General features: G+C 37.0%; 1 protein-coding gene across 1 annotated transcript in view; it reads left to right on the top strand.

The window, feature by feature from the left end:
* REEP3 (receptor accessory protein 3) overlaps window positions 1-17192 on the top strand; it is a 104452-nt gene that overhangs the window by 31681 nt on the left and 55579 nt on the right. The window contains exon 2 of the mRNA XM_024253244.3: window positions 13490-13562. Coding sequence (XP_024109012.1) covers window positions 13490-13562 — 73 coding nt within the window. The remainder of the gene's footprint in view (window positions 1-13489; window positions 13563-17192) is intronic.

Here is a 17192-nt window from a genome sequence, read left to right as displayed (position 1 = left end):
TAACTACGTGGTTATTGTTTTTAATACAGAAGCCAATCAAATAGCATTGCATCTTATTGTCATTTCTCTTTTTTTTGCCTAGCAGAACAGTGCCCTCATGATGAGGAATTTTAACACCCCTTCTTTTCAGTTGATAGATGGACTGCCCTTTAATCACTTGTATATGTTTCTTTAGAGAGGAAAAAAGTAGTAAAGTTAGGATTGGTGGAGATTATACCATTTCTCAAGTAGGATCATCCCAGACTGCCTTTGAGTGACATTTCATTAGACACAGGGGGCTTGCTAGTGCCAAGCAGCCAGTCTGCTGGTTTTGTGCTGTAATTACTGATGTCAGAATTAAATTAGGTGGTAGTGTAGTTCTTGTGGCACATGTTTGTTTCTTTTTCTGCCAGGTTGTCCCAGATAGAAATAAAGTTCCCACCTCTCTGATTTTCTTGTTCTAAGAAGGTACTTAGACATTCTCTTTGTCAGTTGACCATCTCAAGAGAACATGGAGAATACTCACAAATGCTTTTACAATGACTTAATTTTTATATTCTGGTTGTTGCTTCTGTAATGTAATTTCTGTTATTGTTCACTTACTTTACAAAATAAGAAGACCAAACCTTTTTTTAAACCCTCATTAATGAAAGACAGTAAACAGGCAGTGTGGCTCTGAGAGGAGGGAGAGCTCACAACATGAAGAGCGAGATTGTTCTAGCTACAGGGAGTGGCATGGGAAAAAATTACTGTGTTGGAGATGCTGGAGGTATTAGAGTGATTTGAATAAATGGAATGAAGGAAATGGTTTAAGAAATATGAAAATAGAATGTTTTGGTTTCCAAATCATCACAAATTTAATTTTAATTAAAAAGCGATAGCAAGTTCACTGATGTATCCGAGTGATAGAAAAACACAGCCCCTTGACATGTAGTATGCCGTCAGTGATACCTGTTATTGTTTAACGGAGACTTAAAAGATTGTTTGAAAGCAAAATATTAAATTCACCTAGTGAAGCGTTTTCGTGCTCATTGGTGAAGTGCCTGTAGGTAACTGTAGCTTAGACTGTACATTAGGTATGAATGTTCTATAGGAGGGCTTGGCCAGAATTTTATATCTGAGTTCAGTTTAGAGAAGTTCACTTTGTGGTCATGTGATACTGAATGAATTGCACAGAATAGGGTAGAATTTGTGTTTATGGCTTTCCTTACTCATCCTCCTTTAATTTGTAGAGACAGATGTATTTCAAGAGAGGAAATTTTTTGCAACGTTTTCGCAATTGTTTGTACATGTTTTTTCTTCACCAGAAGCTTTTTTAAAAAACCTTAGATTGGCCGGGGGCGGTGGCTCACGCCCATTTGTAATCCCAGCACTTTGGGAGGCCGAGGCGGGTGGATCACGAGGTCAGGAGATCGAGACCATCCTGGCTAACACGGTGAAACCCCGTCTCTACTAAAAATACAAAAAATTAGCCGGGCGTGATGGCGGGCGCCTGTAGTCCCAGCTACTTGGGAGGCGGAGGCTGAGGCAGGAGAATGGCGTGAACCCGGGAGGCGGAGCTTGCAGTGAGTGGAGATCACGCCACTGCACTCCAGCCTGGGTGACAGAGCGAGACTCTGTCTCAAAAAAAAAAACAACCTTAGATTGCAATTGAACTTTCACGTTATCTGTAAGTCAGTGGGGCTAATGGTAAGTTCGAGTTTTACACATCCTGTGCTTAAGGGGCTAAATAAAGTAAACAACAACTCTGAGTCAAGAGTTACTCAGGAATCAGGAGTTGGTCAGATGATGAGTAATCATTTGATAGGAATTAAAGGGTGTGATGATTGTTGATTAAAGACATGGATATTCCTTTATGTAGACTTAGTATACAATCAGAAAATGGGTCTCAGATATCTTTTTTTATATGACACTAGTATACCTGTGGAGTTACAATTGTTTAGAGAACTTCGGAATATTGACATCATTGAACTGTTAATATTGGGGATCTGCTATAAGCTATACATTGTATGAAATACAGATTTTCTTTGGGGGAGAGTTTTTTGGTATAGAGGAAAGAGCACAGGTCTTCAAATTAGAAGTTCTATGTTTTGGCTTTAACACTTGCTAGGTGCTTAATTCATAAGATCATTAATCTCTCTGAGCCTTACTTTTATCATCTGTAGAACTAGAACAATAGCACCTACCTCGCCTATGAATTTTCTATGTGTAATGACAATCAGGATGGAAAAATTGCAACTGGAAAACTGTGGAGCTGCTGTAGATTGTAGGGACCATTGTCTTCTTTCAGCCCTATGAGCCATTCTGTGGTACTCTTCACAGGATGCTGAGTTACTGGAGTGCTTCAAGGGTTTGTAGCCCTTGATTCTACAGTGTACTCTGTTCCAACTTCAGCATTCTTCTAAACATTTTTTTGTTGGGGTCTACCACATCGTAGGCCCTTGTGGTTGTAGTGGGGCGTGGCTAGTGGGGAGAGAGTGAGGAGATGAGGAAGTTTGAATCTGAGTTGCTGTAGCTTGATTTTTTTTTCCCCTCTAGTTTCATCTTTACCTTTCCTTTTAGAATAGAAATTATAGGCTCTGGAGTAAAATTAGAAGTGTAGCTCCAATTTAGCTAAGTTTAGCTCTAACATGAAAATTCTAAGTTTCATAGCTTTTGATGAGTATTATGAAAAACATAAAGTCTTTCAAAGGAATTTCCACTGTCTTTTTCTCTCCTTCATGGTTTTAAACATGGACCTTTGGTTATAGAATTCAGTCAGGATTTGGGGCTGTTGTTGTTTTTTTCCCCATGGGTTTGACTCTTTCTCCTTGTATGGAATTTTCATATTTTTCTTTAAGGTTTAGTCACGTAACCATTGTTTTACTAAATGGGAATTCTCTACTGACAGAGATTTTTAGCAACAAATGTATTTTTCTTAAAATTTGTGTAAGACAAAAATTGCATATTATTTTGGCAGTGATCATGCATGACCTTTGCTACCTGATGGCTGCCGTGGCAGAAAAACTCATGTAGGAGGTTTATCACAGGAAGAATATACACAGGTACCTTGGTTATCAGTAGACTTTGCACTACTTGTAATCATTCAGTTTACTCTTTGTAACTCTGTCTTCTTTTATCATGATGTCTTACATTTATTTTTGCATCTAAGTGAAGGATAGAGCGTGGCAAAAGTCAAGATAACCTATAACGACTTTCACATTACTTTAAAAAATCCAGTTAACCAACGTACTGTACTGACAACATATTGCTTAATCATAATCAGTTTTAATCCAACACCAAAGTAAGCGTAATATTGTCACACATTGGTTTGTTGAAGATGCAGAATTTAGAAATTCAGATCCTTGAGCCCTACTGCCAAAAATCCTCCTTCCCAGTTGATTCTTTTACATAGACAGGTTTGGGAGCTACTGAACCATTTGTAAGGGGTGCTTTTCAAATAATTCTCAAGGGTTTAAAATTCGTCAGAGGATTCTACAATCAATGAAAATAAGTTGTCTTAGGAACCTGTTAACTGCGTTTATCTCTTTATTTATGAAGTTCATAAGAAACATTTCCTCTGGGGGGAAAAATACTACCTTGAAAAAAAACCAGAAAACCATTCTTATAAACTATTTCTGGGATTCCTCATTGAGATTAAGATTCTGATTTTATTTTATTATTTATTTATTTATTTATTTGAGACAGAGTCTCGCTGTGTCACCCATTGCAACAGAGCTCACTGCAACCTCCGCTTCCCAGGTTTAAGCGATTCTCCTGCTACAGGCGCGGGCCACCATGCCTGACTAATTTTTTTTTTTTTTGTATCTTTAGTAGAGACGGGGTTTCACCATGTTGGTCAGGCTGGTCTCAAACTCCTGACCTCAAATGATCCGCCCACCTTGGCCTCCCAAAGTGCTGGGATTACAGGTGTGAGCCACCATGCCTGGCCTATGATTCTATTTTTTAAATTCACTACAGTCTATATTAATATTAGAGAGCTAATACTCAAACAGAATTGGAGTGAACTATTTTAAATGACAGAAAAATTTGCCCTCTCTCTTAATTTTGCATTAAACGATTTTTAAAATTCGTGGGATTTTTGTTTTGTTTTGTTTTGTTTTCTGTTTGCTTGTTTTTTGATCCCAGGGTCAAGCCAGAAAACTTGGTTGTTATAATGGGCTGCCTTTTTGATTTCACTAAATTCTGTGAATTCTCACTATGTATAGTGTTCCATTGTCCTCCCAATAAAAACATACTATAGTTTCCCTTGGCTAAAACCCATGTAGGCAGTGGTGTGCCGGTAATGCTTGACAACTGAGGGAAAGAGGACTGATTCATACAATTTGCTAATTTCTGTGATGTAAAGTACTCCCTACAATAGCCTAGTTCAAGCTCCCAGCGTGACCTCACTGAATGTGGAGCTGGAAAGAAGTGCACACAGCACGCTTAGTATTTCTAGTATTTCCACCATACAGATAGAATAGATGTATATAACTTGAAGAGCATAGTAAAATGTAAAATAATTAGGAATAAATATAATTAGAAAAGAATGAGTTTTTGACTATTTACCTTTGTCTTTAATAAATTTTATATGTATAACTTATTTTACTGTTTGGATACCAAATAAACTGTTTCCATGCTTATCTTTGGGAAATGCCACTGTTTCAAAATGGGAGGTTTTTGCTTAGCGTTTTCTTCCTTATTCTATTTAAATTAATTACCTATGTTAAATTTATGAACAACAAAAAAGAAGCTCTCCGGGTGATTTTGAGGTGTTGCAGGGTTGGGGACCAGTCTTTTCTTGGTTTGCCTGGCACCTTAGAGCTGCATTTTGTGCTTAATTGCACTGACTACTACATTTTAACTATTTATGCTCTGTTATGTTCTTTCAAATGATTTGAGAATTTTTTTTCCAAATTGACATGTTAAATTATAAAGAAAAATAAGAGAATTGAGACTAGAAAATAGCAATCAAAGAAAATAAAAATCTGGTGAGTACAAATAAAAATATGCCAATTCTGAGGACCACAAGTGTTGATACAGTAGAACAACAGATTTGATTCTGAGTTTCCTGGCAACCCGTGGAGGGAAGCAAGGAATAATATAATTCTTTTCAGATGGAAGGAAGGCATCAATTTCTCAAAGAAAGCTAAGCATTGCATTGTACTGAATTTCAGAGTAAATCTCTCACATGAAATTTCATATATAGGGATACTGACTAATAAAATAGTGCCATATTTCTCTACTTCTTATGGATTTTATAGAGCAGATTATTATAATATACTTCAAAAAAATCAAGAATGTAGTATGACTTTCCCCCAAAGGAGACAGGTGTAATAGTTTAGGAATATAACCTAGTAATCAAGTTATAATAACATCACCTAGAGGAATAAAGATTTACAACAATGTTGGCAAAAGATGACAGATAGGTTTACCTAGCTCCTGTCCTTGGTTAGCGTGAGGTTATGGTGCTGTGTTGACAAGGATTCTGAGACCAGGGTCAGCAGAAACAAATGTAGGTAATGCCTAGCAATCTCTGACTTGATCACAAGAATGAGGAGTAGCACAGTTACCTCTGCATCTTTGCCATCCTTACTTCACATCTTATGTAAATTTCATTGGTTTTAGATGGCATCTCTAGTATAAACTGGATTACTAATGGAGTTTATACTCTTCGATAAGAGGCTGGAGGCCAGGCACAGTGGTTCACACCTGCAATCCCAGCACTTTGGGAGGCCAAGGCAGACAGATTGCTTGAGGCCAGGAGTTCGAGCCCAGCCTGGCCAACATGGCAAGACCCCCCTCTCTACAAAAAAAATACAAAAATTAGCCAGGCATGGTGGCGCTTGAACCCAGGAGGCAGAGGTTGCAGTGAGCCAAGATCATGCCACTACGTTCCAGCCTGGGTGACAGAGCAAGACTCTGTCTCAAAAAAAAATAAAAAATAGTTTTAAAAAAGAGGCTGGAGTGTTGTATTTTGTATTGATTTTTGAGAGTGTATATAGTGTGTGTGTGTGTGTGAATTGTGACTAATTCATTCTAATGAGCTTGGGACATGTCTTCCATCATTCCAATTTTTGATCCTCTAGTTTATTTTGTTTGTTTAATATTAGCTATTCTATTTTAGTTTACCTCTAGTCTCATTATTTTTAGTCCCTTAGTCTAATAGTACACTGTAATTACATTTTTGTTGTTGTTGTTTAGAAGCATGATTCTGAAAGCCATGAAATAAGGAGAATTTGGCCCACTAATTCTTGTGTAAGTGTGGTCATGTTACATTTAAGTAATATGTAGATTATCAGCAATAAATTATTTGTTATATTTATTTTTAACAAGCTACAACTTAAATTATTTTGTCATATTAGAGAGGGAATTTGTAATCTAAAGAAAATTTCAGGGGAAAATATAGCTAGTTCAGAAATTAATTATTAACACTACTAACTATGATATTTATGGATTTTTCTCCATTTTAGTAGTGATGTATACACTGCATAATTGTTCTAATCCATACCTTATTACCTTAGAAATACAATTCATTTTTTGAAAATAATGTCTGTTAGCTACTCTTTTACTTTACTTAATTCATCTGTTGACTTTTTTCTTATTTTTTAAAATAGTCCTGAAATGGATATTTTCATACATTCTTGGTAAGAATATGTATAGGTGTTAACCTTCTAAAGAGCACGTTGGCAGAGGACCTTCAAAATTGACCCAGTTATTTCACTTCTAGGAAAATATCATTAGGAAGTAGAGATTTTAAGTGTGAGTTCTGGAGTGAGAGTGCCTGGCTTTGAATGCAGCCGACAGACTTACAAATTATATGACCTTGGGTTAGTTTCTTACCTTTTTAAGCCTCAGTCTTTGCATCTGTAAAATTGGTTTTAAAATAACACCCATCTCTAGTTGTTATTGTGAAAATCAAGTGATATAAGTAAAGTGCTTAACATTGTGGCTCTTATGAAATGTCAATAAATAATTGCTGTTGTTAATAATCGTAGAAAGATTGTTCATAGCATTAGTTAAAATAGAAAACAGGTAGGAAAGGATTTGAATGATTTTCATTCATATAAGGGAATACTATACCACGTAGTTGTTAAATAATATTTTTAAAGAATATTTAAAGACATAAGAAAATGCTGATAATGTAGCATTGAGTGAAACAGAAGGATAAAAATCTCTATATGCTCTAAGATGTTAATTATGTTTTAAACTATCTTCTAATGATGTTATAAAATATTGTTTTTAAAATATGTTAATTATGTTTACATGTAATGATTCTTAAAAATATAGAAAAATCTGGAAAAGAGGGGCTCACTGTTAATAATTCTTAAAACTAGGTAATAGGTATATGGAGATTTATTATATTCATACTATTCTATTTCTACATATTTTTGTTTTTCATAATACTTTTTAAAAAGAATGACAAGAACAGATTAAAAACAGATAAAATCCTTGATATTAGTGCTTTGTAACCTGTTTAAATGTAAATTAACTCTTGACCAGTTTTGTTATTAAACCATTATTTATACTTTTTAATGGTTTCTTAAAGCATTTGAGAGATGTATATCAGACTTGCTTGGTTAAGGATTGTGTCTGAATATCTGTCTAGAAAACAGCTGTTTTAAGTATTTTCCGTATCTGAAAATGATATGAGGACCATCTCCCACTACTGCATTCCCATAAGTGGTTTTATTTTTCATCTTTTAAAATAGTGCAGATTTTTCAACATAGCCAGCGTTCGTACATTTCGAAAGTCAACTTTACATTAGTGGGGGTGAACAGTATCTTATTTTGACAAAATTCCCCCTCTTTAGACGGAAATGAGGCAAAGAGGAAAGGAGTAATTATTTCTTCTTGTCTCTATAACTGAAACAATATTCAATATAAGTGAATTTTACTTGTAGCAAATATTCCCTTTATAAGCCCTCCATTTATCTTGTAGGTGGCCCTGTAAAATATACTTTATTTGATTTTACACACTGTGCTCATGCTTTGGCTTTATGCCCAACCTCCCAGGCTGCAGACATCTACAGTAGACCCCAGTGTTAAAGAAAACAAGCCCCTCAAAACCCTAGAAAATATTACAGTTATTAATAATAAATTCTCAGTAATATTCACATTGGAGCAGTAATAAATTATATTAGTAGTAGCAGTCCTTAAAAATGGTCCCACTATTCACTAAGACATTCAATCTTACCCATGTTCCAGATGACATGATTATTGTTTTCTACTTTCTACTCTTACAAGAAAGAAGTGTTAAGGGTATTCTGTTTATTTGTTTGACTTACTCTCTTTAATACAGAAGTTAAAAAATAAAGGCAAAGCACATATATGTATAGTATCAACTAGCACCAAATCCTTCCTATGTGAGAGAAAATGATCTGCTTTGGAAGCCAGTTACATACATTTAAGAAATATGTCAAGCAATCTAAAAAGAATATGTTAAATGGAAAATGACTAGTCCTGACAAATTCTTCTAAAATGCAAAATAGCGATAATTTAGAAGTTTATTGAGGAAGGGTAGATCTTGAAGAAAAATATGTGTTTTAATTAAGGAAGAAAATAAAGAATGGGAAGAAAGAAGAGGAAGAAAGATAGGGAGGGAGGCAATCCAGGCATGAAGCAGACGCTCCTGGATTGAAGTAGAAATACAAGAGGCATATTGAGGAAACCATGTTGGACCAGATGGTTTATATAAGGCAGTGCTTTTCAAGTTATGTTCTGATGCCACCCCCAGAGGGGCTAGGCAGCAAGGGGTGAGGAGGCCCACTAGTGAAGTCTTTAAGTGAGGCAGTGCTGCAGGTATATTAGAAAAACTGATCTGACAGTGGACACAGAGGAATGTGTTGGGAAACTATTCAGTAAGTCCGATGAGATGGCATGAGCCCAGATGTATTATTGGCCACGAGTTGAAAAATAAAACAAGAGAATGGATGCATGTACTCTCACCAAGGTAGAACCACCAGGAGTAGGTTACAGATGGGAAGAATGTTGTACTGGGGGAAGGAGGTATCAAAGCCCCATCCAGTGAAAGAAGTGAAGAATCCCACATTGAATGTAAATCTGATGGTACTAGATTGTATGGGAATACAGAAGATAATACTTTGATTGTATCCAAGTTCTAAAGGGAAATACAAAGTGAATTAAAATAATTAGCTTGAATATGTAAAACATAACTTTGGGATTATATCTAGTGTCAGCAGTGTGGATGAACACACAGCAGATCTGGGAATTGTGTTCTTGTTTACACTCTTGTTAGTTGTTTCCTTAGATGTCTCTAAACTGAAAAGCTCCTGTGTGGTGGAGGAGTGGTGGAGGTGCTAAGTTAAATTGAAAAGCCCCAAGCTTTGTGGCACAGCTGAAAATCCTGTATCCAGAGCCTGGGGGTTGGCAGTTTAGTGAAGTCGCTTTCATGGGTAATATTGTTAAATAAGGCAGAGATTTTTTTTTTTAGAGACGGAGTCTTACTCTGTCGCCCAGGCTGGAGTGCCAGTGGCACGATCTCGGCTCACTGCAGGCTCCACCTCCCAGGTTCCAGCGATTCTCCTACCTCAGCCTCCTGGGTAGCTGGGATTACAGGCACACATCACCACGCCTGCTAATTTTTGTATTTTTAGTAGAGACAGGGTTTCCCCACGTTGGCCAAGCTGATCTCGAACTCCTGACCTCAGGTAATCCATCCCCCTCAGCCTCCCAAGGTGCTAGGATTACAGGCATGAGCCACTGTGCCCGGCCTTAAGGCAGAGATTGTTAATGATGTGGCTTCTAGTTGATAAGTATAAAATCCCCAGCAAGAGAAGACTTGGTGTTCTTCCTGTGACTTGTTGACATAAGCCCCAAACCGATGGATAAGGAAGCCACCAGGCATGTACTGCCCTCTGCAGCAATCAGTCAATCAATTGGTAAACAAACTAACTATAAATGAACTAAAAATATGGAGAGATGTAAATATTTGCTCCAGTGTAAGAAAGACTTATGTAAATGCAAACACTTATTTACTCTAACGGTTCACAAATATATATGTGTTATGGGCTGAATTCTGTCTCCCCAAACTTCATATATTGAAGTCCTAACCCCTGCGCATCAGAATGTGACTACGTTTGGAGTTAAGTTATTTAAAGGTGTGATTAAGTTCAAGTACGGTCTTTAGAGAGGGCCTTAATCCAGTATGATTGGCTTCCTTCTAAGAAGAGATTAGGCCACACACACAAACTGAGGGGCAATTATGTGAGGACACAGCTAGAAGGCTACAAGCCAAGGAAAGAGGCCTCAGAAGAAACCAAATCTGCCAGCGTTTTGATCTTGGGCTTCTAGCCTCCAGGACTGTGAGAAAGCAAATCTCTGTAGTTGAAGCCACCCAGTCTGTGGTATTTTGTCAGGGTAGCCCTAGCAAACTAATACAATATGCATGCGTTTCTGCAAAATTTGTAAATTAAAACAAAAGATAATAACCTACGAAAATACTGATTAACATATAAAATAGACAAAGAAGGACCTAGAATCAACAACATTCCAGTAGCAATGAGCACACTTAGCTCCCAGATCTTGGTTTCAAATACTGTTCTCCAGTAAAAGGAACTGGGGCTCCTTGGAGAAATAGCTGATTCTAGGAATGGGGCAGGAGATACAGTAGTCCCCCTTTATCAGAGGAGAATATGTTCCAAGATTCCTGGTGGATGCCTGAAACCATGGTTAGCACCAAAGCCTATATATACTATGTTTTTTTAATCTGATAACCAAAACAGCTGCTAAGAATAAGCGACTACAGGGCAGGTAATGTATACAGCATGGATACACTGAACAAAGGGATGATTTGTTATTTGTAGAGAATAACTCCCCACTCAAGCATGGGCTGTGCATGGTGACTTCTTTCCAAATGATATAGTACTAAAAAGTGGACAAAAAAGAGTAACAGCAAAATCTGACAAAGCCCTACTTCAGCATGGTGGTCAAGATTAACAGCAGTGATAAGTCATGTTGATAGACTGTGTCCTTGATATAATGTGATAAGAATTGCATTTGACCTCTGTGGTTTTCCTCCCGAAAACCCATATCTCACTCTAATCATGATTAGAGTGAATAGAGAAGTATCGTACAACATACTTGACCAGCACTCCTGAAAACTGTCAAGGTGATAAAAAACAAAGTCTGAGAAATTTACAGCCAAAAAAGCTAAGAGAGCAGCTGAGTGTAATGTGCTATCCTAGAACAGAGAAAGGAGACTAGGTAAAAACTAAGGAAACCTAAATAAAGTATAAAGTTTAATTCATAAACAAAAATCAGCTCTGGTACATTAATTGTAATGAGTGTACCATGCCAATATAAGATGTTAATAATAGGGGAAACTGGGTATGGAGTATATGGGAACTATCTGTACTATCTTTCCAACTTTTCTGTAAAATATTCTCAAAAAATGGCCATTTAAAACAACAGAAAACAAATAGACAAAAAGTTATCGTATACTCATCAAAAGGCTAGTAAGCACTTGAAAAAATTTCAAATTTACTGGTATTCAGAAACACACATTAGGCCGGATGCTGTGGCTTGTGCCTGTAATCCCAGCACTTTGGGAGGCTAAGGCAGGCAGATTGCTTGAGGTCAGGAGTTCGAGACCAGCCTGGGCAACATGGCGAAACCCCGTCTCTACTAAAAATACAAAAATTGGCGAGACATGGTAGCACATGCCTGTAATCCCAGCTACTCGGGAGGCTGAGGCATGAGAATTGCTTGAACCTGGGAGACGGAGGCTGCAGTGAGCCGATGTCACACCACTGCACTCTAGTCTGGGCGACGGCGAGACCCTGTCTCAGAAAAAAAAAAAAGAAATGCACATTAAAATAGCTATAAGGTTATTGTTTTTCTCCTGTTTAGCTTGCAATTTTTTTTTTTTTCCTAACGATGATACCTATGATCGGCAATGTAAAGGAATGTAAAATGGATCAGCCTTTCTGGAGGGCATTTTGGTAATAGGTAAAAATATGTGTACCCCTTGAAGCAGCAACATCACAACCAAGAAGTGAACATCGGTGATGACAAAGTTTTTCACAGTGTTGTGTAGAATAGTAAAACCTCAGAAATTAATCAAAAGATTGTAAGCATGGAATTGTTTACATAAAGTAAAGGAACGTCAATGTGTGATGCAATGCAGACATTGAGAATAATACTGGCAGGGCGTGGTGGCTCATGCCTATAATCCCAGCACTTTGGGAGGCCAAGTCAGGTGGATCATTTGAGGTAAGGAGTTTGAGACCAGCCTGGCCAACATGGTGAACCCTGTCTCTACTAAAAATACAAAAAAAATTAGCTGGGCATAGTGGCACACACCTGTAATCCCAGCTACTCAGGAGCCTGAGGCAGGAGAATCGCTTGTCCCCAGGAGGCAGAGGCTGCAGTGAGCTGAGATCGCACCACTACACTCCGGCCTGGGTGGCAGAGCAACACTCCGTCTCAATCAATTGGTCAATCAATAAATAAAAATACTGTAGGATAACATTTGAGGACAAAAACTTGTATGCCATATTATGTGAAAACATCCATTGTAAACTGTGTATACTGTGTCGTGAGATTTCTGTGTCTATCTTTTCATTATTCATTTGTACATATCTCTTGGACCTGGGATTTGGTGATCTTTACAAATGGCATTAAATTAAGTCCTATTCGTGATTTAAAGTCAATTTATAAATGCTTAAAGAAAGTTATTTTAATGCATATTATAGTTAATGTATCAAGAATTGCCTTACACCTCTGTCACAATTAGAACCCAGTGCTTCTAACTAGTGGAGTGAAGGACCAAGTTTTCATTACCACAAATTGTGTATGTGTATGTTTATGTCTTAGGTATACTACACGTGGATAAATAGTGGGATTTGTGTGCAATAAGATGTTGCCTGTGATTATGTCGACTGGTATGGTTGGAGCAATTTTTATTTTATTCTTGGTGATTTCCTACATTTTCTAAATGTTGTTCAAGGAATCACAGAATATTTTTTGCAATGAGATAAAAAGTTTTAGAAGTCAATTTTTTCAAAAAATAAAGTTTTTATTTTCATGAAACTGCTATCTAAATATTTAAATCATCTTTTTTTTTTTTTTTTTTGAGATAGAGTCTTGCTCTGTCACCCAGGCTGGAGTGCAGTGGCACGATCTCGGCTCACTGCAAGCTCTGTCCCCCGGGTTCACGCCATTCTCCTGCCTCAGCCTCCCCAGCAGCTGGGACTTCAGGCACACCTGCCACGCCCGGCTAATTTTTTTGTATTTTTAGTAGAGATGGGGTTTCACTGTGTTAGCCTGGATGGTCTTGATCTCCTGACCTCGTGATCCACCTGCCTCGACCTCCCAAAGTGCTGGGATTACAGGCATGAGCCACCGCGCCTGGCTAAATTATCTTTTTATTAAAAATATATTTTTACTTTTTCTGAGCGGATTTAATTTACACACAAATTTACAGTTACTTGTTTATTAGGTTACATTTTTATGAGCTGTTTAAAACGTTGTGTTTGAACAGTATTCTCATTTTTTTTACTTTTAGGCTGGTGTTTGGAATGCTTTATCCTGCATATTATTCATACAAAGCTGTGAAAACAAAAAACGTGAAGGAATATGTAAGTATAGTTTTATGAGTGATTAATCTGAGTTTAATATTTTAATGATACACACTGAAAAACTGCTATTCTCTTAGAAATGGCTGGAGTAGTGTTTTGGGTTAAAAGGTGTTATGAATGTGAAGTAACAAAACTAATCTTTTTTAAAATCTTTGAAGATAACCCCAAAGTGGAGTTTCAATAAAAATAAGTGTATGGTTCCCAAGATGAGTAATTGAATAGGTCTTGATTTAGTCTATAAATTCCAGTGTAATAAGGGGTTGGAGAACTTTTGTTTGTTTGATGTGGGGAGGGGAGTTGTGGGGCTTTTTGCCTTACAAATTTATAGGTACATTGAGAATATCTCTCTGGCCCCAAAGCTTTTTTCCTCTTCTGTAGGTGTTTCATCACTTTCTAATCTATATAAATATGCAGATACTCCATCACCACTGACAACTACAGTCTTTTTTCCTTCTTGAATCAGACTCCATTTGTAATTATTTTGCTTTGATTTGCTATGAGTCCTCAGTATTTCTTTGTTTTTAGTTTCCTCTTCCCTATTCCCTAATTTTCTTTTTCTGTCACTAACATTTATTTTTTATGATTTCTGAAGTTCTCCTCATTTCCCATTTTATTCATACTGTGTAATAGTAAATGGCCTTCCCCACCTATAAATCCTGATATAGTTTAGTATATGTGATGGAGTGAATTTTTAGAGAATAGCAAAAGCATATTGTATTGGTGGTGTTAATCAACAGGATAAGCAGTCAATACTGAGATAACAGCACATCAATAACTATGGCTCTTTTTTTTAAATTGAGGTGACATTCACATAACATAAAATTAACCATTTCAGAGGCATTTGATGCATTCACAATATTATACATATATATAATACAATATAATACAACTCTTCCTAGTTCCAAAATATTTTCGTCACCCCAAATAAAACCCTGTGCCCAAGTCGCTGACAACTACCAACCTGCTGTTTGTATGTATTTACCTATCCTGGATATTTCATATAAATAGGATCATATAATATGTGACCTTTTGTGTCTGGCTCCTTTCACTCAGCATAGTGTTTTTAAGGTTCATACATATCTTAGTATGTATTTTATTTCGAATGTTTTACATTCCTTTTTATGGCTGAGTAACATTCTACTGTATGGATATATGACATTTTCCTTATCCATTCATCTGTTGACAGACATATGAATTGTTCTGTCTTTTGGCTATTATGAATAGTACTGCTACAAACATTCACATACAAGGATTTGTTTGAGCACCTGCGTTTGATTCTTTGGGATATATAGCTGTGGTTCTTTGTAAGGAATCTTAGATGATAGTCTTGTCATCCAGTTGGTCAAATGAACAGAGATTAGATCATGATTCTTTATATTTTCAGGGTTTTTGGGGGGTGGGAGGAAGGGACAGACTCTGAAACTTTTATAACTAACTCATTTTATTAAACTTTTACAGTCATTTTTTTCTCTTGTATATAGAACTAACTTCTGAAGTGAAGTATATATTAATTTAAGTCAAAATGGTGGAATACATCTGGCAGAGGTAAATAAGTTACATAAGTGGGCTCTGAAATTTTTCTGTCCTTGGACCTAGGATTGGTGAAATTAATCTTAAGAGATGGAACCATATTAAGTCCTGGTAATTTAAATTCATTTTATACATGGTTTGAAGGTTCATATTCTAATATAAGTTGGAGTAAATACTTTGTGTATTGTTTTATAGTGCTGGAATACATTAGTTTCTAGATGCCAGCATGTCTGTTAACAGTGCTTCTCAAGCTGCCTGTGGTACAGGACCACTTTTGTTTTTCGAATAAGTCATAGACTAATCTTTTTTTTTTTTTTTTTTGAGACGGAGTCTTGCTCTGTCACCCAGGCCGGAGTGCAGTGGCACGATCTTGGCTCACTGGAAGCTCCGCCTCCCGGGTTCACGCCATTCTCCTGCCTCAGCCTCCCGAGTAGCTGGGACTACAGGCGCCCGCCACCACGCCCAGCTAATTTTTTTGTATTTTTAGTAGAGATGGGGTTTCACCGTGTTAGCCAGGATGGTCTCGATCTCCTGACCTCGTGATCCACCCGCCTTGGCCTCCCAAAGTGCTGGGATTACAGGCGTGAGCCACTGTGCCCGGCCGACTAATACTTTTATAAAATGAAATACTAATCACTAGAAATAAAGAAATGAAAAAAGCCCCTAAACCTGAAATACAACCCATAATTTTTTTTTTTTTTTTTTTTTTTTTTTTTGAGACAGAGTCTTGCTGTTATCACCCAAGCTGGAGTGCAGTGGCACCATCATAGTTCACTGTAGCCTGGACCTCATGAGCTCAAGCGATCCTCCCACCTCAGCCTTCTGAGTAGCTGGGACTATAGCCGTGCACCACCATGCCCAGCTAATTTTTTTTTTAATTATTTTTTATAGAGACAGAGTCTTACTATGTTGCCCAGGTTGGTCTTGGACTCCTGGCCTCAGGTTATCCACCTACTTCAGCCTCTCAAAGTACTGGGATTATAGGCATGAGCCACAGTGCCCAACTCCCAAATTTTTTATTGCTATATTCAGTAACATGAAATTACTGTCAAATAATGTACTTTTGCCTATTGTTTTCTTTATTGTATTATTAATATACTTACAGTAACACAGTAGTGCTTTTACAGCCTTGTACAATTCCATAGACAACACTCTGCCCTACTGTGTAATATTTTAATTGGAATTCTCTTTTGAAAGATAAAATTAAGAGTTGGCCATCATTTCCAAACACCATGAAAATATGAGTTGAAGAATCTACTTCTGGCCAGTGCTTAATAAATGGGAACCATTTCCCTATTTGGAATGTTTTTTATATTGTTATTAAATTAGATCTTTTTTTGAGTCTAATTCAATGTACAGTTGAAGTACAGGGTATTATGTCTCTCAACATTGGGCCCATTTCACCTAGAAAGCATTCCAGAAGCCCGGGATATATAATAATTTGGTGTGCTGCTGTGTGTGTGTGTGCATTGTATATATATTTGTGTTTACAGTATTCTCCAATCTTTTCTCCCAAATCTGCTTTTTTTTTTTTTAGGAAAAGAAAGCTAAGTACAAATTTAAAATGTTTAGATGAGAAGCTCTAATAACTTGAGGATATTATCAGTAAGCACAGAAATACCATCTCTAAAATAAAAGTCAAAGGTAAAGGGATAGCAATAAGAAATATAAAAATAGTAAATAAAATGTAATAAAAAATAGGCTTGGCCACGTGCAGTGGCTCACAACTGTAATCTCAACACTTTGGGAGGCTAAGGCACGTGGATCACTTGAGGCCAGGAGTTTGAGACTAGCCTGGCCAACATGGTGAAACCCCGTCTCTACAAAAAATATAAAAATTAGCCGGGTATGGTGGCGTATGCCTGTAGTCCCAGCTACTGGAAAGGCTGAGGTGGGACTATCACCTGAGCCTGGGAATCGAGACTACAGTGAGACATGATCCTGCCACTGCACTCCAACCTGGACAACAGAATGAAACCCTCTCTCAAAAAAAAATATTAACAATAATAATAAAATAAAAATCAGAAAGATTAATCCATTTATAAATGATGTGCATCAATTCAACTTTGTTATTTTTAAAGACTTAAAAACAACAACAAA

Source organism: Pongo abelii, chromosome 8, assembly GCF_028885655.2.
Source record: "Pongo abelii isolate AG06213 chromosome 8, NHGRI_mPonAbe1-v2.0_pri, whole genome shotgun sequence".
NCBI lineage: Eukaryota > Metazoa > Chordata > Mammalia > Primates > Hominidae > Pongo > Pongo abelii.
This window is presented reverse-complemented; position numbering and strand designations above follow the sequence as displayed.